The following is a 24234-nucleotide window of genomic DNA, read 5'->3' as shown; positions in this document are numbered from 1 at the left end:
ATTTTCATTAATTTAATTCATTTTTCTCATAATGTGATGAAGCACATTATAAATTTAACCATACATTTTTGTTGGAGTGAGTACAAATTACAGTCTGTACGTCATGGGCAAAGGCATAGGAAACAACCTTTTTATAAGGTCAGGGTTTATTGGCACATCAAGAATGAAGTGCAAGAAAATTTTATTGTTCATGTTAGACTACTAAGCAGCAACTTGATTTTTGTGAAAAATGAGATTATGCCTTCAACAAAACAAATACAAATTAAATTTGCTAAATATTGTTGATGACTCACAAAGAATAGTTGCCCTAGATTTTAAAGTATGAAACCTAAGGGAGCATCGCAAAATAAGCTTTGCTGAGAAAATATCTTTATCAAAGGAGAAAATATTGGATAATCTTATTCAGTGAGAAAAAATATATTTGGTAAAGGAAATATGGGTAATAGACATTGCAACCATAAACAGCATACATTTCAAATGTCTTTTAGGAAACATCAGATCAGATGATGTTTAGATGTTTAGCAATATAACTTATCTCATTAGAAATTAAATTTTAAGTGTTTAGTAAAGAGAAATTTTCATTTTTTCCCACAAACTTTATTTATGAAATAAAATAGTTAGAGTAAAATTCATAATAATTAACATTATTACCTTGCTTTTACTAATAAATACTCTAAATATGTTTGGTTTAATTTTTATTGGAATTTATATTTTTGCTATTGTTACCTGCTAAAAATGACCTGGTGGCATTATATTCAAAGTTTATATTTTCCCAATGATATGAACAACATTTAATACATAAAGTGGCATATGTCGAATGAATAATAACATATTTATTGGTTTGAATATAGAACATATTTATTTTGATATTGGTATGTCTCCTCAGGACTTTCAAAGGTATCATTAAAGTATGACTTTTGGGAATCAATAATACACTAGCAGCCTGGAGAATGAACACAAATTTCAAGATGCTAATTATTTAGAACTCAGACACAAGGCAGATACTTGGATAATTTGTCTTTCAATTATAAATTCACCTACAACAGATAGAAAGGAACATAAAAGTATGATTTACTTTTCAACAAGTTGTTTTTAAAATAAATCATTACAGATCAACAGTGAATGTACGAGGAAATTTTACTGAAATAATTTTCAAAAAGTTAGATATTCAAAAATATATTGGCACATGTATAATAGCTGTCATAAAGTAATAACAAGTGATATATACGTATATAAAACAAATTTAACATGAATCAGGATTTCTTCTTGGCATCAGCACCTGCTGTCTACCGGGTCGAGACAAAATACTGTGCCTTCAAGAGTTAGTCCCATTTTGAACCCCTCCTGTAAAACAGAGTAAAATCATTAAAACAGGAAATGCTTATGGCAAAAAAAAGAAAAAAAAGAAAAAAAATCAGTATATAAAAAATTCTATGAACAGAAGTTGAAATCTTCATGCTTTGATCAACTTAGAAATAATATGTCAAATGTTGGCTTGTCAAATTTTTATATAGGTGTATACCCCAGGAAGTTCTTCACGCCCATTAGCACTTTAAATGCTCTAAATATATGTGAGGTTAGCATGCATGAAAGACTGAAGAAAACAGAAATATAAGGAATTAAGTAGTTTTAAGACTTGAATGTTTCTTTTTCAGTAAAGTCTTTTAATTATGCCATTTTACTGTAGCTTAAATCCCTCTGTTGGCTTTAAGGATCAATATTCATTTAAATATAAGTGAGATAGCTAGACCTCAAATTGATGGAACGTTCAAGAGAGCCTGATAGTTTTCACCTTTTCTTCCTGGTTACCCCTGTCCGGAGCCTGGGTAAATAGATTTAATAAACTCAATGCCATGTCGTATGTGGAATACAGAACTGCAGACTCCTTTGCCAGGGAGAAAGCTTCCCCTACTAGTCCTGCTGTTCCTTGTAGCTGCAAGTTGTTGCTTTGAATCTCACTTCTCCTAGCATGTTTTAGATGTTTCTGGAAGTTAAGATGCTTTTGATTTTTGGAGAGTAAGTACACAATTACCGAGAATATTTTTTTCGCCCCTAAGATTTTGAGTTAAAAGTTAGTGGCAAAGGAGTTTGTGCTTCTCTACTCTAAGCTCTCTTTTTTGCATAAAATAGTGGAACTATGGGCTATCTCTGGTCTTACCATCTCCCCTTACCCCACCCTTGCCCGTAATCTGTGCACGCTGGCCTACAAAAGCACAGACTCACATTAAACAGTGGAATTGAAGGCCACATTTTAGGTTTCCTTGTAGAAGCAGTGTGGCAGTGTTCTCTCTCTCTGTCTCTCTGTCTCTCTGTCTCTCTATATATATACCTACGTTTCTCTCTTGCTAAGAACTGAAATTTTGTTCAGGGAGGTAATTTGTAGTTTGGGTGGTCAGGTGAAAAATTATTGGCAAACGAAATGTAGACAGCAATCTATTCATGAGGAAAAGAAAATGTCTTTCCAAGAGAAGGCTTTTGTCCGCTGTCTGCTTTGTGTTTTGTTTAATTAGACCGTATCTACTTGTGTGTTAACCTATTGTGTATCTCTTTGCATTTCCCAAAATTATTTTCATTTAGAACAGGTAACTAATGTACTTATCTTATTACAAATCCAATGTAAACATTATCATATAGAGGAAGAAAATCGTTATAAAACTGTAAGCCACACCTTAATCGCTATTAATGTTCCGAGAATGCTCTTCACTATGTCTACAGCACAAAGACCACATAGCAATGCCATCACAGCAAGGGTTTTTCAAAACTTCTTCCCAGTACTTAACAAATCACATTTAGTTGAGTAAAAGCCAGAGTACTTACCTTTATTTTTTAAAAGCCTGTTCTTATCACAAGAGGAAATATTTTGTCATACATATGCATATTTTTTAAACAGTTGCCACATACTTACTAAAGTCAGTACTTTAAATTGAAAAATATTGTAAATAAACTGTTTTTTAAAATATTTTATTTGGATATCTGAGGATCTGGGTACTATGTCATCTTCTGGTATATTAGATAGATATATACACAGATACATAGACAATTGGATATATTACCTTTGGGAAGGTTTGATCTCATACAGTGTTTTTTAAATTTTATCGGTGCTTTCTGAAATTAAACCACTATCACTTCAATTACCTTGTTCAATATGTTTGAAATCAATATGAAATCAATATGTTTCATTATTTGAAAGGCAGTATAGCATTTAAAGTAAAATAGGGGTCGATCACTATTTCAATAATAAAAAAAATCTGTGTATCACTTACAAGAATACCCCTGTGGTGATCTTATAAGGATCCTTCGGAGTCACCTGAGATTAACTTAATCACCCCTATCAACAGACACATTGTTAAATGGCTCCTGGGTTTTCTTTCCTCCTAAGACAAAATTTCCCACACATCTTCTGACCTTTGCTCCTGGGTCTCATTTAGTAAATCATGATTTAATGGACTCTGAATCCCTCTAAGGTTTCCATACCCTCTTGAATTTTAAACCTCTGAATCAAAATGAGGCTTTACTCATGTAGTGATGGAAATTAGCATAAACTAATATCACACAACAGAATGATTTTATTATTAATATATTATTAGTAATATACTTCTTGTATGAAATATTTTGCCCAATTGAATTTTTTTACTTTGAAATAGGGAGAAAAGCATATGAAGGAAGGATAAAAACACTCTTATGCTACAACTGTTAACATACTGAGGTATGTCCTTTGAGTCTCTTTTTTTCTATGTATAGATTTTTTTAAACAATTTTAATAATATAAATAACTATATATTATAATTTTATTATTTACTTAATGTATTATATATATTATGTATAATTTTCTATATTCTTTTATACTCTTAACAGAACAAACTTCTATATTATTTTGAGTCCCTGTAAAACTAATTTAATGATTATGTAATATTCTATAAATTTTTAATATAATTTAATTATTTCCACTATTTTATAATTATTAATAAAGTAGACTGGATGTTTTTGTGCATAGAGATTTTCCACATTTATAGTTATTTTTGCCACAGAATAGACTGTATTAAAGTTTTCAATATCAAATAGAAATACAAGTATTAACAAGTTACCCTCCAAAGGGATGCTATGGACTGACCCTGGCCCAGCAATGACTTAGAGTGCTTGTTTCATCACACTTTCCCTGCACTGATTATTGATAAGAAAATAAAATGTTCAATTTGCTAGATTAAAAGAGCATTTACAGTTCTTTACTTAATTTGTATGTTTTCTTTGATTAGACTGAACATATCTACATCTATGTTAGCTACTTGCAGTCTTTTGTGAACTATTGCTTTTTAATTTTTATTTATTTATTTATTTATTTGGTGAGGATGATTGGCTCTGAGCTAACATCTGTTGCCAATCTTCCTCTGTTTTGTATGTGGGACGCTGCCACAGCGTGGCTTGATGAGTGGTGTGTTGATTTGTACCCGAGATTCGAACCTGCAAACCCCTAGGCCACCGAAATGGAGTGCAGGACCTTAACCACTACACCATCGAGCAGGCCCCCTACTGCTTTTTCATTTATCTGTTGACTGTTTAGTTTCCTAATCATTTGTCTACCTACTTTAATTATGTGTATGTGATATATTAATATACTTTTACAGAGAAAATTAAGAACTATAGAAGTTCTCTTATAGAAGACTCTATGTACATATTTTTCTTGTCCTTATAAAAATTTCCCTCTAATTCAAAAGTCTGATAAATATTCAATTGTATTTAAAACAGTTTAAACTGCCTAATGCTTCTAATATTAATTGGGTATTTGCTGTTAAGTTTCAGCTGTAAATTGATCTCCCAAATTATTAACCAATTGACTTAATGCCACTTAATGACAAATTCTTTCATCCTTCATTGACTTGCCATGCTTCTTTTTTAATGTATTAGATTATTATAACTTACAAGGTATACTTCTGTGCTATCAATATTATTTGCCTGTTGGTGACATGTACCACGAAGTCTAAATTGTGTCAAATCAAATAACTACATTATTGATTTCAAATAAATATCTAATTTTCTAATAATTTATAATGGTATTTGGCTTAACATTTCTGCTTAAATTCTTACATGCATGAGATATTTGTGTGATACCCTTTGTAAATGAAAGAGGCAAACCAAATATTTCACTAGGCTTATTAACTCAATATGGTTTATACAACCCATCATACTGTATTAAGTTTTTACACTATATGCAAAGATAAAAATAGTAGCTAAATGTGTGTATTAGATTAATTAGGCTAACAAGATTAATAACAAATGTCATCATAGACTATAGATAAAGAAAATATTATTTTACTTTAGTTAAAATGACCTTGCAAGTAAATTCTGGACTAAAAGAAACAGACAAGCAATGAGATGGACAATGCAATAGTGACTAAGTCATTGAAAAAACAACTTTAAAATATGGGTTATAAAACCTCTTTAAACACGACTAATAATCAGACATATCCATATGAAACTGCTGTTTGAATATTTATTAAATAAAGCATGCAAACATTAAGGTTTTAGCTTTAAGAAGTTGTAAGTTGTTTAAAATTATTATGAAAACAATATACCAACCATCTCTGGCGCTACCCATCATGAAAGCAGAAAAGAATAAAAAAGACATTAAGAAAATATTATAAATGACAAAAATAAATGCAAAACTACCACAGCTTAACATTATTTGACTAACACATCACTAAATTGTACCAATAACGTGTTTCTCAAACTGGGTTCCTACAAAAGTCTGGAGATGTAGGCTTTCTTTAAAATCTATAGGAAACTTTTCAGTTTTGTGAAAATCTAAAAAACATGAATAGGAAAGTACTCTTTATAATTTGCATAACCCTTGAGAACAACTACTATCACATCAGTGCACATGTTTGTGTTTGTTCCTACAAGAGCGTTAGTCCCAAGTAGTACAAGCCTCATTGATAAAACTAATGAAAAAGGAAAGGAATTGACTTCACTAAATAATCATGCATGATTAGAGTGAAAGTTTGTAGCATTTGAAATATAGAAAAGAGGTGGGGAAATTGTGCCATCAAACGGGATACATGCTGAAGATGTTTGATATTGGTGGTTTTAGTTTCAGCCAAATAACATCATCCATCCTATTATATTAAAGTTCTGAATTTGAATTTTATCAGGTGTTGTAATTTTGCTTTTATTTAATTTATAAGTTTTGGATTAATAATTGCCTAAGAGCTATAAGGATAAGTTGTTTATAACTTTCTTGTAAATATTTAAGAAATGTTTTAGTAACAATTTAAGTCAATATTAAGGATTTAAAATAACTTTTTATGTAAAAGGGAATTGTGAATCACTCAATTTGAGAAACGCTGTTTTAACATAATCTTTGAAAACCTCAAGGCATATGTTAAATAATCCAACTTGTAGAGTGCAGGCATTATTATATCTAGAACAAGAAGGAAAATCACATAATACCTAGAGAAGACTGCCTCATAGCTGCAGTCCAAAATGAGTGGAAGGGTATTCATATTATCTTTCTAAGAGTGTTTTACCAATGTTGGAAGATTAGAATCCACCCATTAATTTTTTTTTCCAGGAAATGAAGCATAAAGAGTGAATATATTAACCCAGCCCTAATAAATGGAAATGACTCCTTCTCTTCTCCTCCTCTTCTCAATCAGCTTCATATAATTGGTCTTTGCCTGCATTCTACCATATACAGTCTTTCTGATGAAAAATAAGATACAATAACTTCACCAAAATGTAAAGGACAAATATAAAGAGAAAACTTTATTCTAGTGCTTATAAGACTGTTTATTAATCATGGCTCACTGTAGAAAGCTTTTAAAACCAATATCTTCAAACTTCCAGAACAATTCAGAATTGAAAAATAAAAGGGAGAGAGAGAAATGAAAACCCAACTGAACTACATTCCTAAAAATGTTGTCACTGGGTGTCTGCTTTTTCAATAAGAGCCCAGAAATTATGACCAACAGCTACAATGCTTCTTTTAAGAGAGACTGATTTTACTCTTACAAAGATTTTGGTTCATCCACTCATTCACAATTTTGAAATCCATAATTGTTGACTGAGATCAAATCTCATAAATCTAGTGCAATGACCTTTTAATTTGTGGACTTCAAAATAATGAACCATTAGAATCCATGTAATTTTGTATAAAATTATCTTGTTGCCATTGTAAATTGCACCATTAAGAACAAAACAAAACACACCATATCCTTAGCAACTGTGGAGTATTTTTAGGACTAAATGTATATTATTATTTTAAAATAATTATTTTAAGTAAGTTTTTATAGTGATAATAATTTAAGGAAAGGGTAGTTTTGATATATAACGTTCTCTTAGTTCCATATTAAAAAGGACAAAAACCATTTATGGGACAATCTGTTAAAATAGTCACCTGCATCTCATCTAATTTTGATTGGATATCTGGAGGAAAATCCCCTGCTCCACAGTTAAATGGGTCAAAAGGTTCTGCTCCGAACAGGTCCCGTTCTAAAAGGAAGAAAACAATTTAGTAAATGAAATGACAAGAAGTGAGTTGGGGTGAGTTAGAGTTCAAAGGCAGGATTGTGTCAAGAAATATTTACACGAGCAAATGAGCCCCTATCCACACTTACACTTCATGCTGGGCTTTCCCAAGCTTAGATTAATTAAACAGTAAGAAGGAAGCAAAGATCCATTTTATGATATTAAAAATTGTTTGGTTACAAAGAATTATCCAGAAAGATTTCTGAGTCTTTAATTAAGACTTCTTAATATCGAATTCACCAAATATTTGATAATTAATATATTACACAATACCTACATTTTACTGAAGCAATTTAAATGTACTAAAATTAATGTACTACTCATTGAGACTTCCCTATTCCGTTTACTGATGACTTTGCAACATGACAGCGAAGCAATATGTAGGACTGAGTAGATTAGTAAGTAGTTTTCCTCGTAGTTCATGTACTTTAATCTCACCTTTTAGCCAGAAAAAATTTAAGACATATCATCTCATGTAGGATGAAATCATATCACCCTCCTATATAACCACAATGAGACAGGCTCTTTAAAAATGTCCCCTATCCCAAAAAGAAATTTCTTTTCAAAAATAGCAGCAATGGAGTATCAAAAAGCTCTCTGTACATACATTGTAAAGTATGTATTTTTTTTAATCACTAAGTATCAAAATTAAAATTGATGTTTGTAATTGATAGGACCTATGGCTTACGTGATTTAAAAATTTAAAAAAATGTTAAGAAATTTCTTTCCTCTGAATCAATTCAAACGCAGCTTTAATTGACAAAAAAATTTTTTAATTATATAGGGCATGAGAATTCATAATGTATTAAGACTTTCATTTTGCAGAAAACTATTTTCTCTAAATTCAATGCCGTGTAAGAAATAATACTTATGCTTCTTGAGTTCTACCATATCTTCTAAAATCACTCTGCGACTCCTATTACGAAAGATTACTTATCTAGTTATAGTTGGGTTTTTGTTTTTCAGATTTATGTATAAAATAGGTTAATAAATGTAAAATTCTTAGAAGTTCCTGGTGCTGGCAAGCATTGCATAAATAAGAAGGACATATAATTTATCATCTAAATAGACACTTTTAAGAGTGAAAGGAGTGTGACCAGGACTGTGCGGCCTGTTTCACCAGGACAAAAGGTATAAGCCAGCACTGTCTTCAACAAATGGGAATTTATTACCACCTTATATATAACCGATGGGTATTGTTGTTGTTGTTATTACTTATTTTCCTCAGTCTGATGTTGCTTAGGCAATAAACCAGAATTTAGAGAACAGAGGAACCTTTCTTTGGAGGAGTGTCCTGGTTACCACTATACCACGAGCACATCGAACAATGCTTTACTTAAGATAGATGCTGGTCCAAAGAAATGAATTAATGAGGAGGAAGGAGAGCTGATCAGAAGGAAAAGAGATTTTTATTATACAGATTTTCTGAAATTGGGACTCAAAAACACCAGAGATTTCAGATGAGCTTAAAGGGATCCTTGACATTTCTGAAATGTAATGCAAAATTTTGTATGATTGGGTGTGTTGTGTTTTTCTGTGAAGAGGTTTCCTAACTTTTATCATATTCTCAAGGGTCCATGACTCCCCACAAGTTAAGAAACTTCTACTGTACATATTAAGTAAAAATATTAATACCAAGTAAATTAATAAACATTACAGAGCTCTTTGGCATATTTTGGTCAGCTCAGATGGGTCTAAAGTTCATAACAAAAAATCACATAAGTTCAACTTCCAATGAAAAAAATTGCTATGTAATTAACATTTAAATTATTTGTCTAATGCAAGAGTAAAAGAATAAAGACTAATAGGTAACACTTCACTCAATCATTCTTTCCTTTATCCACTAAATAGTTATTGAACACATATTATGTGCCATGCATTTTGCTAGGCAACGGATTAAAGTAGTGAAGAAAGAACCAAGTCCTTTCCCTCATGGAATACATAGTCAATCAGGAAACACAGTATTAAACAAATGAATTAAAATCTATTACATATTCAAAGATCAAAAATACCTTCTGGAGAACTACTAGAGTTCTCAGGCAGTAAGGAGAAAAACTAAGGAAGAATCTGGTAGGTTTCTGCTTTTATGTAGTTAGTAGATAATAAAAAATAAATGAATGAATACATTTAAGGTTTCATTTAAGAAAAAGTCCTATTACTAAAACTCCACTGTATTAGAGTTTTAGACAATTTTACAATTAAAATTGAGTTGAACAATTCATCCTTAAATTGTTAGTAAAGATAGAAAGAGAGATGGATAGATGGATAGATAGATATTGTATAATGGTAACTAGAACTCTCTCTATCTATCTGTCTATCTAATCTTTCTATCTATTGATGTATTGCTGTATTTACTAAACTATGGCCCTCAGGATAGGTAGACATTAAAAAATTACTTCAGTTTCTCATTAATAACTCCTTTAAAACCATTGGACCATCTCCGCCTAAATTTTCCAAAAGCATTTCAAACTCATCAGTGTCTAAAACAGAAATCATTATTTTCCCCTTCTCTACGACTAGTTTTCCCATTAACAACATTTGCTCTAAAATCCTGAATCATAATTGATTTTGAACTCTCAATCACCATCCTGATAGATTATTCCTTCCAAATGTCTTAAAATCTATTCACTCTTCTCAATTTATATTTCAACTTGGATTAAGACCCTCCACTGTGGATACACTGCTAATTTATATTTCAAATTCCAGCATGTAACCCAAGTCTAGTGAATATGCTAAACAAATGCTCATTGAACTAAATAAATGAATGAGTAAATCAATGATGAAGTTCACAGAAATAAAAAACAGTGGTAAGGAAGAGATGTGGGACACTCCTAAGAACAAACAATACCCCATTATGATATCAGGATATTGTCAACATTTTCTAAAAACACACTGTAACATGTATAATATGGATTATTTCCTTGAAAAAAATATTTTGCATTGTCACAAAATATATTCAGAGGAATTTAAATATATATTTGAACTTATGTAAAGTATGGAAATATTTTTGTAAACCCACTTTTAAAGTTCCTAATGTTATTACTTTGCATTTACAAATTAGTCCCCTAAAATTTATTGAATACCTAACATGTGCAGCGTACTTTGTTAAGTTCCACAGGGAGAAACAAATAAACTATAGGCCCTGACATGCTTTAAAGCCTTAAGCTAAAACTTCAGAGTCATATTGAAAATGTCTTAATGTGAACCAGAGAGGATGCAATAAAGCATAATATGTGAAACTCCCTTTTCTTCCGTTTCCCTTTGGACATCATGACTGATCATGGCCATTGGGAACTATTCTTTTAGCTTCTGTGACAGGGCACAGATCAAAATAAAGCCAAGACATTGACAATGAGCATCTGTTGGATGCTTGCTAATTCATCAGAAAGAGACTTTTATGTGCCTTGCAGATATAAAAAGGTTAATCAGAAAAGCAATGCATTTATATCAATTTAGTTATCAAAGAAAGAACCCTTACATAGGGGTAATAAATAAACAAATCATGGAATTCATAAATTTATATATTTCTTCAACTAAGACTATCCGTATACTCTATGATAACAAAAAATTTAAGCTAAGCTCTATTAAGTATGCCAAAAATGGTTAAAATAATTATCACCAGAATTGTTTTTAATCATTAAATTAAAACATTAAAAATATAATTCCAAATAAAATAAAAATATAATTAAGTGCTTTGTATTATGATGTAAATAAACCTATATGAAAATATCATTTTTCATAAAACAGTTTGAAATGCAAATAGTGATGTTTTTAGTAGTATGTTCTGATTATAAAGTAAGGGCCGGCCCCGTGGCTTAGTGGTTGAGTGCGTGCGTTCTGCGCTGGCAGCCCGGGTTGGGATCCCAGGCGCACACCGACGCACTGCTTCTCTTGCCATGCTGGGGCCGCGTCCCACATACAGCAACTAGAAGGATGTGCAACTATGACATACAACTATCTACTGGGGCTTTGGGGGGAAAAATAAATAAATAAAATTATAAAAAAATAAATAAAGTAAAATATAATTAACTGAATTTGGCATGTATATATAAACATAATACTTTAGTGATTAAAATTTTTAGTGAGCTTATTAAGATATATAATTTCTCATACAGTGTTAATTAAACATTTAAAATGTACACAAATACAGCACAGAATATTGATTTGTTTAGAAGGCTTACTAATCTCAGTAGATCTACTAGGTACTGGAGGTGGCTGCGTGCCATTGCGAGCAGGTATCGAAGACTGATGTGATATTGGAGAAAATGGAATCATATCAAAGATGTCAGTGGAGGGTGACTTAGGTGTCAGACTGCCTGCCTGCAATGAAGATAATATTAATTAGGGTAGTATTTCATGTAGACACATTATAATGTTAAATATTTTATATACATATAAAACATATATAAACAACAACAAATTCAGTTAAATCATATAAACCTGTCATTTTGTAGATAAAAACATAGTTAAATACTGGCAAGTTCCTATGATTCAACCAGTTATGCCAAATGCTCATTGGCAAGAAAATTTCTCCAAAAACAAAAATGTTCTCAAAGATGATGGTAAAAATGGTGACAATACTATTCTAGATAGATATAAAAGATATACTGGATTTTTTGTATATCTAGAAATAATTGCCATTTATATCACAGAATTGAAAACATGTTAGAACTGTATAAAAACATGATTTTAGTAATATATTTTGTATAAGATTATAACTAAAGTATAATCTTACACAATATTATTTTAAAAATTTTAAAATAAAATTTTAAAACTGTTTAAATTTTAAACAACTTGTAAAACCAACAAAATTGTATTTTAAAAATAACTTTATTTTAAAATAATAAAGTTTTAAAAACTTTAAAGAATAGATCTTAATTTGTATTTATAACTACAATGGCAGCCAACTATTATATTCATTGTAGTGCCTTTCATTCCTGAAATAAAATTTCATTGTTTTCCATAACAGCTACCTTGTGAAATAAATTAATAATTACTAAATATACCACCAAAATCATTAAGTTATCTGGGCCAGACTGGGCCAGGACATAATGTAAGAATGAAACAATCATCACATTGCTGCACATGGAAAAAAATTATTTATTTATATATATATATACACACACACACACACACACACACACACACACACAAAGATTATGTGTATAATATATAACATATATATAATCTATAGTTATATATTATAGTCTAATATTATAATCTATAATCTATAATATAATAAATATATATTCTAAAGAAAGAGAATTCTCATTTTGGAGAGGAATAGCAAGGAGAAATTTGCTTTTCTTATAAGAACATGAACAGAAATTGCTTAAAGTGGTTCATATTAAAATTAGTGTTCTTAGAATACATTTATTTTTCTGATTCACAGATGCAGACAATGATGAAAAATAAGGCTAACTGTGTAGAGTGATAGATGTGCTCTTCAGTTAACATGACTGTTAGCACATTTTTCATGCAGGAAAATTGTTGCCATCTCCCTTTCTTTAACAGTTTCTTGACTTTATCAGTCATAAATACCACCCAAAGACTTTACGGCAACCTTATCCCTCAGCTCTTTCCCCCTACTCAGGAGAATTGTTCTCCTAATCCCATCCCTCTAGTTCCCCTGGCTTCCATCTCTCTCCTCTTGCAGAATATAAAGATACTCAATCTCGACTGATGTTAAACACAAAACAAACCACCAAAACTGTCTTTATTCTGTCCTTCTTTACTCCTCTAGACTCTCACCTCTCATTCTCTTCCCTTCAAAGCTAAGATCCTTGAAAGAGGTACTACATTTCCTGCTCTACATTTTCCTTCATTCAATCCTCAACTCACATCAGTCTAGACTTTGCTCTTTTTGCTGAACTCTACTGAAACTGCTTTTACCAATATCACTGATGACCGAATTTCCCAATTGCCGTATCTGATGGATTTTGGAAGTACCTGTCCTATTTCATCTTTCTGTGGATTTTTATACCATCACTACTCCCTACTTGAAACTCTGATATCAGGTAAGCAAAGGAAGCAAAAATGACACACAAAGTCCCCAGATCACAACATATTGATTCAAGACATACCTGATTTTTTCATTACTATATAAATGGCACATTTTGGCAGAATTAAAAAAAAAATAAGTAGGATAATAAAAAAAAATTCTGTTTAGCAAATTACATGAGGTCTTGGGATGCTGCTCTCACTGATTGGCTTGGGAAGGCCACATTTAGAAGGTGGTGGTACTAACAGTCCCAATGATAGTCTGGAATCAGGCGAGTTGACAGGAGTGACAGTAATGGAAGAAATATTTAGACAGGGAGATGAATCGTCACTACTACGCCAGAAAGAGGATGAGCATCTCTGAAACCCGTGTTGCTCATGATCAGACATTTTGTGCAGCAGCTGTAAAGGAATGACAGAGAAATATACTAAGGAGAAGAAAGGAGACATGGAGGAAAAAGGAAAAAGTATATATGAAAATTTATTTGTTGAATGTTATAGTGTATAAATGATAAGCAATTTCAAAATAACTTTACTAAAATTAAAACAAACAGTTGAGTAGATTTTCCTATTGCAATAGTCCTTAGATCCTGGATTGTTTAATTTGACTATTTTTCACTGAAATATTACATTTTTGGATAATTAAATAAAATATTGCTTTGAGAGGAAGAGAGTGGAAAAGAAAATGGGGAAAGCCTAAAGATTTATTTCTGAGAGAGCCTCTGCGTAATGAGATAGGAAAAGGAAGGATAGTAATAAGAAAAAAATAGTCATTGAAGCAGGAGTAAAGACTAGTAAAAAGTTGAGCATTTCTAGAATTTTCCAAAAAGGTTACAATATACATTTTAGATTTAATCCTCAAAACATTCTTTTGAAGTATTAATATTAGCAATGTTATGTCCTAAGATATGGGAATTAAGGCCCGTAGATACTTTGTGACTTATTCCTATAGGAGGTAAGAAGCAGAGCCAAAATTCAAAACAATCTGACTCCGATCATCATGCCCTTTCTATAGGTAGTAAGTTCCAAATGGTAAGACTTTTGGGAGATGGGCAGAGAGAGTCATCAAGCGTCTCAAATAAATCAGAGAGATAATAAATAATAAGATAATGAACAAGTAGTACACTGTACTGGGTCTGAACATCAGTCTTTGGATGACTTTCAGCAGCTATTTCCATTACATCATGGAGAGCTACTGTCAAGAGCTGAGCAGGAGAGAGCTGAGCTGCCAGAAGTCAGAGCAGTCAATTAAAACAACAAGCCAAAATGAAAGCAATAATTAAGCTTTTATTCATTTACTGTGATAGTACAAGCAAGAGGCCAGAAAGAAGGTGCTGGCTCCACCAGTGCCCCATTTTTAAAACCCCAGGGCACGGCACTGGGCAAAGCTCAGAGTATCAGCGCAAAAGCCGAGCATTGCCTCTCCACTGAGGGAGCCCTGAACCAAAGGTTCTGGCTGGCTTTTTTTTTGGGGGGGGGGGTGAGGGAGAGCAGAAGGAAGGAATGGTCTAGGAGAAGAAAAATACTCAATACTGAGTCATATTGGAGAAAAGTATCAAGGTCCCCATAAGATAGTCTGACAGACGCACTTATGAGAGGCCTTGGCCAAGGGCCTCCAATAAGGAAACCTCTGAATATAGGCACCTGGGGTGAGAATGCAGATATGCGGAAGAGCATGGTGGGCCTGGGGGTGCTTGACTACAAATCCTCCATACTGTGCACTAAATCTGGTGTGGGGAGGGCAGCCTCCCCCTACCCCGAGGCTTGCCTGGTAAAGCCTTTGTGATTGCCTGTGATAGGGCCTGACAGGATTTGGCCTGGAGTTGGACTTCTCAACTACAACTCACACTTCAGAGATTTTTTTCAACACTAGTAGGACTTTGAGGCAGCCAACATAAATCTGGCTTTTGATAAACCTCATAGTGAGAGGTTGTAACCAAAATTATAGTTAAGAGAACCAACAAGTTTGAAGGAAGTCTTTAAGGTAGGAATCATCTCTTCATACATTTCTGGAAGCAGAGGGGAAAACAAGGCAGTATAATACGACAGACTTAAGTTGAGGGAAGGGTTCAGTGTGGAAGCAAATCTCTGATGGTCTGAGTTACATGATTTATCACTCTATTAATATGCATATACAGTTATATAATTATAGCTTTCCCTATTGATCTCCATAGTGATCGATGGATCTATCTACCTACCTACCTACCTATCTATAGATATGTATACATGTATGCATGTATGTATATAATTTTCAAATCTATTTTATGGTCTACATAGTTTACTGTATAATTTTGTGATTGGTGACCATCTTTTACTTAATTATAGGTGACAATCTGTAAGTTCCTTATCGATAAAATTTTTATTTCTAAAATACTCTATATAACAGTACTGGATATTAGAGTACTAGATAGATAATAAACTGTCTACGAATATTTATTGTTTAATTTATACTACAACAATTTTTTAACTTAAACTGTAAATTGATAAGGACGTCTGTCCTGAATAAAACATAATAAGATATTAAGTGGAAGTTGTCTTTCATATCATCTGGCTTACAACATAAATGAGAGTACTCTATATTATTTTATGACTTGTATTGGCCAAAAAATCTTTCCCAGATACCTCAAAACAAACTGAAGGCCAAAACAACCTAACTTAAAAGTGTTCTAGGGTTTAACATGGTGTTAAAATTTTGCATTCTACTTCCTTTTAGAAGGTATCCTTATACAAATGAAGAACGTATATATTAGGAAAATACTCAAGTATTTAAATGCCCCAATTAAGAGGTATTTTCACTTTGAAAATGGTAAAGCAGGGATATCTATCAATGGTTTTGGCATCTAAAGTCTAAGACTCTAACACTCTCAATTACAGGTTTCCTTTGAGTCATCAGTAATCTAGATTTGATCAACTGGCATTTTTTGTTTGGGTCACACAGGTCTTTTTAAATATTGATTCAGTTGCTTGCAGGAAAGTATTAAGAGATTGCACATTAAAATCCAGAGCTTTTCTTGAGAAGTTAGAAAAGCTGGAAAGCAGGCCCACAAACTTGCATGAAAATCACTGACTGGTATTGAGTATTAGCTGTGCGTTTTAAGGTGGTGTACACTCTCCAATTACTCGCTACCACCACATGCCCATTTCACAAACTGATGTCACAGCCTGGCCTCTGCTGACATTTGAGCTGTGACTCCTAACTTAGAAATGACTCAAGTTAAGGAATTTGATGTTACATCTGATTCCTTATAAGAATTATATGTGAGCCCAGGATATTTAAATATTTGCATATACTTCACTAGTGTCTGATTCTGCACCAAACTATTAGGGCTTACCAAAAAAGAGTAAGAACATGAGAATATAGAATCTAAATGGCAGACAGTGACATTTTTGGTACAAGATAAATATTTTGAGTGGTGTCTCTAAATTTAAGGGATCAGGAACTAGTCATTTTTTAAGCTGCCATTTTTAACTGGTTGAGAATATTTATTTTTTTAAGAAATTAAATACCTATTTTAGATGGAAACAGTTTGATATTTTTATTTTGGGCCTAGACCTTCTTTCAGTATTTTGACAGATGGCTAGAAACCAAAATTTTTGGACTTCCTACAGAAGTTCATGACACCACAGTTTATGCTCATAATTCCAAGTGCTTTGGTAGAGAGGAAGGTGCACAGAATCTGAATTATTATACTAAGGGGAATGAGAAAGTCTGTGCTTAACAATTACGTGTTAATTATGCAGAAGTTGTTAGGTAATTAAGACATATTAATAATGGGTAGCCATATTTGAGGTACATTGTTGTTTTGTAGCTCGCTCTTTCAGTAAGTAGTGGCTTGGTGCATTTAGGCTACGGTGAATATTTCAACCTTGAGCTTTGCCTAAATATGACGACAATGATGAAATGTCATAAAAGGATTTGAATCCTATCAGTAAATGCTAAATACATTTAAACAACAACAAAAGAACTGTATTAAAGATTAAACAGTTCTGTGGTAACATCTAAAGAAATACTAGAATGATATGGAAATTTTATTTTATGCTTTTTTTAGCAATATAAATCTTCAAAGACCCTTTTAAAATGTACGACAAACAACTTTAAGATTAAAATATGATTTATCACAATTATTAAAATAGTAGAGATTCAAAATTCTACTTAGAATTAAATTTAAAAAGTAAATTTGTTAAATTTATATTTTAAATATAGATTCCTAAATTAAATTTTTCTAGTTAAAAAAACGAGTAGGTTATTAATACACTAAAGATGGGGAAATATAATGGTCATGTAAAATGTTCTAGCAAATCCTTTTATATTGCTATGCTGGTTCATACTTTTTTTTCTTTTTTTTTTTGTGGTGAGAAAGATTGGCCTTGAGCTAACATCTGTTGCCAATCTTCCTCTTTTTGCTTGAGGAAGATTGTTCTTGAGCTAACATCTTTGCCAATCTTCCTCCATTTTGTATGTGGGAAGCCACCATAGCATGGCTTGACAAGTGGTGTGTAGGTCCTCGCCCAGGATCTGAACCTGCAAACCCCGGGCCGCTGAAGTGAAGCACATACACCTAACCACTACGCCACTGGGCCAGACTCCTGGATTCATACTTTTAAAGTTCACTACTGTGGCACATTTTCAACATCACTTTTTAAATAAGCTTTAAAACTAACAACTTCTAGAATTTAGAATTTATAGCACGAGGAATGTATTTTTTGATTTCTAGATCCACAGTTTGGTTATATCAGTCTCTTAGTTGTAATACCTATTATCTTATATGTTCTTATAAGAATCTTGCAAGTTAAATGGATATGATTGTCTACATATCCCAAAGAGGAAAACTGGAACAAGGAGAGATTAAATGACTTGATCAGGTACTCATGATCAGAACTGGAATGAAATGTATTTTTCTTCCCATTAGACAGGTTTACTTCTTTAGAATCATCTTTTGTGCAAGTAACAATTATGAAAGTGAAGTTGTGGACCAGTAATCATTTTTTGTGGGCAACAAATGTTCTTGAATCAGTGTTCATGTTTAAAATTGTTGTCTTTGTTTAAAGATTCACATTTGGCTTGCTGTGTAATTGAGAGTTTTCACAATCTGCTCTTACCCATCTTCACTTCAATAGTAGTTGAGAAACACTAGAGGAAGATAAATAGGCAGTTTTGTTTACCCACAATGAAATACACATTTTAGGTTATAATTGTCCTATCAAGGCTAATCAGTAGCCACACAGTTGATTATGTAAAGGTAGAATTTTTACCCAGTAACACTTGGTTTAATTGAAAGGCAGACATTTATTTAACTTAGCAATAGAAAGTCCAGTGTTTCTTAGGACTACAATTTTATTCATTTAACTTCCTGGCAATAGTCTGATTTGGTTAAAAGCTTCTATAGCCAGAAAAATAAAATGTAAGCATCCAGACACAAGAATCAAGAGGAACAATTTGATTTAACTTGCTGTGCCCACATCTTATAATGGAACAATCTTCTAGAGGCATTCATGAGGCTAGGAGGGCAGAATAAACCCTTTTTTCTGATATAAATACAGGCAGCATGACCATGTGAATGTAATAAATGGAAATCAGATTGTTCCTAGATAATTAGTACCAAATGGTGGAAAACCCAACCTCTAATCTATTGCCAAACCACTAGAACAGAGCAAAAGGCAAATAGCACAGTCAAGCAACGGAAATTTCTCAGTCTATCTAAATGACTGTATAAAATAAGGACCCAATTTCTAAAACCAATGAAGAGATTTCCACAATTTCAGTGTGATACAGAGGTATGTAGTATGGGTATTATCAAAGTCTAATTCATTTGCCAGAAAAGGAACCCATGATTGAACCATTCCAGGGGTGTTTAGGAGACATGTAAGCATTCTGCTTGTTAAGAACAACTTAAAAAATAGCATGTCAATTTATACACGAGAAAATGAAAAATAAGAGAAGTCCTTCATTCATCATACATGTGAGGACTGGTTTTATGTGAAAAAGAGTTTGGGATATATATTAAAGATATACCTTTTTCATAGTTAGGAACGTCTTCTATTTTTAATACTGAGCAAAAAAAAAAAAAGTCTCTTATTTTGTTTTCCTTAACTAGAACTAAACTTCTCTATAACCTTACACTGGGCAAATTTATATTGGACGTATTAAATAAAACAATAAACAATAGTCCAAATGATGACAGAAAAAGAGCAAACTTTTTTCATTCAAGTACTATATTGTGACCTCCTCCTTGAATTCCAGATTGGTATATCCAACCGTCTAATAAACATCTCCAGTTGGCGGCCCAGTAGGCAGAAGTAACATGAGCAAAAGTGAAATACTACTGATTCTTTATTATTCACCTCCCCCAAGTCATGTCTATTTCGGAAAATGGCACTGCCACCCAGATGCTCAGGATAAAACTCTAAGGGATAATCCTGATCCCTCTTTTATTCTACAGCCCCCAACCGATCCATCAGTACATCCTGCAAGCTATACTTCCAAATTTGTCAAGAATCAAGCTATGCTCATCATCTCAACTGACATAATTCTAGACTAATTTACCCTTCCCCCACTCCTCGATTATTGACATAGCCTCCTAGCTAATTTTTGGCACCTCACTTTGGCCTCTTTATAGCCCATGGTACATACAGCAGCCAGACGGTCCCCAAATCCCCTGTTTAAAACCTTTGAGTAACTTCTCATTATTTTATTTGTAATTTAAAAAAAATTACAAAACCTTTACCATGGCATATAAGGACCTATAAAATCTAGACCCTGGCTGTCTTTCCAATGTCATCTCCAACTATTTTGGCTCTTGATCACTATGCTCCAGCCACAAAGGTCTGGATACTGTTTTCAGCCCTTCGCATTGACTAACTTGTTATCATTCAAAATACCAGTGATGACTTAGCGGAACTAGGAAAAATAAAAACAAAACTAAAATCTACATAATGAAACCATGAAAGGACTTTTTAGAATTTTTAAAGATTTTCATTAAAAGGTTGAACCTAAAATTACTTAGTATACATCTTCAAAATAAATCTGTATGACCAATTCACAATGACGTATGTAACACACAAGTGGTTGGCAGTCCACCACCTAGGAAATAGCAACCTTTCCTTAGGGTGCCTCTGAGGAGAGCAGAGAAATGCATCAGTGTTCTCACTTACACGGTGACTCCTTAAAGTATAAAGGCTTTCCATCTGGGACATTCTGCTCGACAGGGCCTCACATTTTTAATCTATGATTTAATATAGAATAAAAAGATCAACATCACTAAGTAAGACTGTAATTTCTTATTAGTGGATCTGGTTCCTTTGAACTATTGTCCTGTGTTACACAAATTCAACTTTAACTTTGGACCTCTTGCTGGGGAAGATGGCTTGTCATCTTTTAGTTATCAAATCAAATTTTACTAAAAATGTTTTTTCTTATTTTTCTGGTGTTTCCCATAACTGAGTTTATCTGCTATTTCATCACACACTGATAAGAAGATTCTAATCTATTCCAGTAATTTACATTATTTTCATTTTCTACATTACTTTTAATGCCACAAAACCCCCGAAATTCCAGTCTTACTTTTGTTCTCTTCTCCTTCTTCTCAAGGAGACTATTTTAAAGCTAAGATTAGAGACAGTCATTTATTTTACTTTGACTAGTAATTGCTTGATGTGACTATATTGTGTTTGACTAGCAAATCCTGATAGTTCAGAAAATTATTGTGTTTCTGTGTATATTGTTATGAACCAAATTATAGTATTAAATCATTTATAGAGAATCACTCCTGAATTGGAGTATTTTATGTGGCAAAAGAGTTACCTTTGTGTGACTTAGGAAAATTTGGCTCCTAATAGGATTAAGGTCTGTCTTGGGCTGGTCATTTGTGAAGTCGTCTGTCTTGGGGGTTCCTCTCTCCATAACACACTTAAAGGTCATGGAGAATCTGATGCCAAATTAATTGTATATTCCAAACCCACCTACACTGTAATTTCAATGTGCATAATGAGATTCATAATTCACTTCCATGCTTCTTCAATTAATGTGTTAATTGCTGCCTCTAATCCTTGAAACAAACTGCTGAGAACTTTAGCAATTAGGGAGCATTCTATCCTTCTGTCCTCTGAGAGCAAAACAAACAAAACCTACTGAGACTCGTTTCCAGAGTTAAAAGCCAATTGGCATTTACTGTGCGTTAACTTGAATAGATATGGTGGCACTCTGTGAGGGGCTTGGTGTCCTGGCTGTGTGTCCTATAAAACTCATGCTCAAATTTCATAAGAACAGGTGTAAAACATTTCTAACTTAACAGAAATTTGCTTTACTGCAGACCCATTGCAAGCTATTAAACAAGCAGTACCTATATTTTGAATTTATATTTAATTATTTACAATTTTCATTGTTTTTCAAATACAATTTCAACAGTTGGAATCATTAACAAACCTTCAACAGCGTGGATATTTATAAGCACGGTAACATTTCATACTTAATAAATAACCCTAGGTAATTTAATTTTATTAATTTTAGTTTATTTTTAATATCAGAAAACTGGGAGCTCATTTTAACAGATGTGAAAAAAATATAGATGCCTGTAGTGTTATATTAATTTATTTCACAACTACATAACTAAAATTGAAAGTGAAAGGCAACAATATTTGTGCGTATTCTCTTCAGAAAAATTTTTAAAACATGTTAATAAATACCTATGACAATATTTTCAAAACCATTTGAGTTAATCAGATATCTTTTAGCAATTTTAAAATGTTGAGTTCAATTTCTTTTAAGAACCAAATAATTTCTATTTTTTGTCTTAAAGAAGAGGTACATCCTCCAGTATATCAGCAATTTCAAAAATCATATAATAAGACTTTAGGAGCCGAAAAGTAATGAGACAAGTAATTTTTAAAAGTTAAAATAAAGAAAAAATACAAAGATATTACTGTAACAAAAGAATATAAGTGGATTGCCAAGTTATAATTTGAGTTATCTGCATAATGATCAATGATGCAATAAATTTTCTACACATGTGTATTAAGTGCAAAAGAGTGGTTTAGAGAAAATGATTTCTTTGTTTTTATTCAACCTTTGAGTTATAGTCTTTGAAGCATTCTATTGAGACACATTTAATACTGAGATGAACACAATGCCTATAATAATTATTAAATGACAACTTCAGGAGAGCTAATCCATTTTAATAACTGGCTATTTGAATAATTTTATTGTTTTTTATATAACTGACTCTACCAAGGAGAACTGCTGAATAAATGAATATAGTCACAGACAGACTGTGTTTCACTTACATACCATCTGTCACGCTCACTGCTTGTGATGGCTATCTCACCAGAGGGTCAAGGAAACTGAAGCTCATCTCTTCATTCCTCCTGCCCCTTGCCATTTCTGAAGCTGACTGGTAACCAGGTGAGATCACCAGTTCACCTGCAGAACTCCCAACCACGACCCACCTTCTTCTCAGTCGCCCTAGTGCTAGTCCAGGGCAGTGTCTGCTTTCAGGAGATACAAGAAGGGCCTGTCTTATCAACATGCCCCAAACCTCTTTGTTCTTCCTAAATTCACCTTGCCCCTCAAGTGACATCTTTAGTTCGCCTTCTAGAAACAGAGGGTGCACAATGAACAAGCTTTGGGTTTGCATCCAAAATGGTGATGGATCTTACTTTACTCCTTTGTAAATGCAAAGACTGAAGTAAAGCTACTTTTCACATGCAATACATTTCAGGAATAACTACTGCTTGAAGACTTATTAAGACTGCTTGAAAAAGTATCTTTCCCTTCATTTATCTTTATACTCCTAGTTTGTTTCATAGGATGGCTTATAATAAGACTTTCAACAAGACACAAAAGGGTGTTGCTGCATTTGGGGATTAAAGGTTGAAGAAGGAGTTTGAGTTGCTGCTTTGTTCCTTAGGATACGAGAGGCAAGAAATAATCATAATCTCAATGAGAAGCAAATAGTGATGGTAGTGAAAAGAAAAAACAAGAAGGAACATTATAATAAAGCCAGAACCTGAAAAAGATGCTCCAGCACCTCATTGTGCATAACAAAGGTACATAGGAACATAGAAGCATCACCCCTAACCTCTTTCATCTTGGCCATAGCAGCCCCACTGTCACAACAAATGGCAACCAATAGCTTCAGTGTGAATTTAGAGGAAAGAAACTTTTTTGACCCATTTCCAGGGCACACCAAATTTGAAACTCTAAATGCAACTTCTTATAAAAGGATTCTTCATGGTGATGAACTGGCAAAATATTCTAGTACTAGATAGCAAAATATATACATGCTAAAGAGTTTTCATTGAGTTAACCTAGAGAGTGAACCAAAATGGACTTGCAATTGAAAATTTGCAACAAAAATTCTTTTTCAAACTAACAAATGCCATAATTGTATTTCAGTTCATAGTATCATGCCAGTAAGTTGTACATTAAATATTTTTAAAATGCAAAATAAAATCTACACTTCAATGGAGAACATCAGTAGTACGGATCATTCAAAAAGCAAAAAAAACCCTCCGAAATATATTTTGCCTAAAAAAAAATACCAATTGTTTTAAATTCCATTTCCCTCCAAAAAATTCCCTTAGCCAAAATCACGAAATAATGGCATTACACATGGTATTAGGAAAAGGATTTCAAATCTATGATGAACCAAAAAAGTGAAAGCAGTTCCAATTTAACTATAAATACTTGAGTATTGCCTGCAGAGACTATCACTCACT

At 32.7% G+C, this 24234-nt stretch overlaps 1 protein-coding gene and 1 long non-coding RNA gene across 7 annotated transcripts in view; one reads left to right on the top strand and one right to left on the bottom strand.

Moving 5' to 3' along the window:
* LOC131410895 (uncharacterized) overlaps positions 1-7231 on the top strand; it is a 37793-nt gene extending 30562 nt beyond the window's left edge. The window contains exons 3-4 of the long non-coding RNA XR_009221432.1: positions 3649-3706; positions 6566-7231. This is a non-coding gene — a long non-coding RNA (uncharacterized LOC131410895). The remainder of the gene's footprint in view (positions 1-3648; positions 3707-6565) is intronic.
* Positions 814-24234, bottom strand: part of GULP1 (GULP PTB domain containing engulfment adaptor 1) — a 266643-nt gene continuing 243222 nt past the window's right edge. For all 6 annotated transcript variants that reach the window (XM_058549394.1, XM_058549396.1, XM_058549398.1 and 3 more), the window contains 3 exons: positions 11703-11841; positions 7391-7485; positions 814-1344 (listed from right to left, as the gene is read on the bottom strand). In XM_058549394.1, the coding sequence (XP_058405377.1) occupies positions 1273-1344; positions 7391-7485; positions 11703-11841 (306 nt within the window). In that variant the 3' untranslated portion in view covers positions 814-1272. The remainder of the gene's footprint in view (positions 1345-7390; positions 7486-11702; positions 11842-24234) is intronic.

This window comes from Diceros bicornis, chromosome 10 (genome assembly GCF_020826845.1).
Source record: "Diceros bicornis minor isolate mBicDic1 chromosome 10, mDicBic1.mat.cur, whole genome shotgun sequence".
Taxonomy (NCBI): Eukaryota; Metazoa; Chordata; class Mammalia; order Perissodactyla; family Rhinocerotidae; genus Diceros; species Diceros bicornis.
This window is presented reverse-complemented; position numbering and strand designations above follow the sequence as displayed.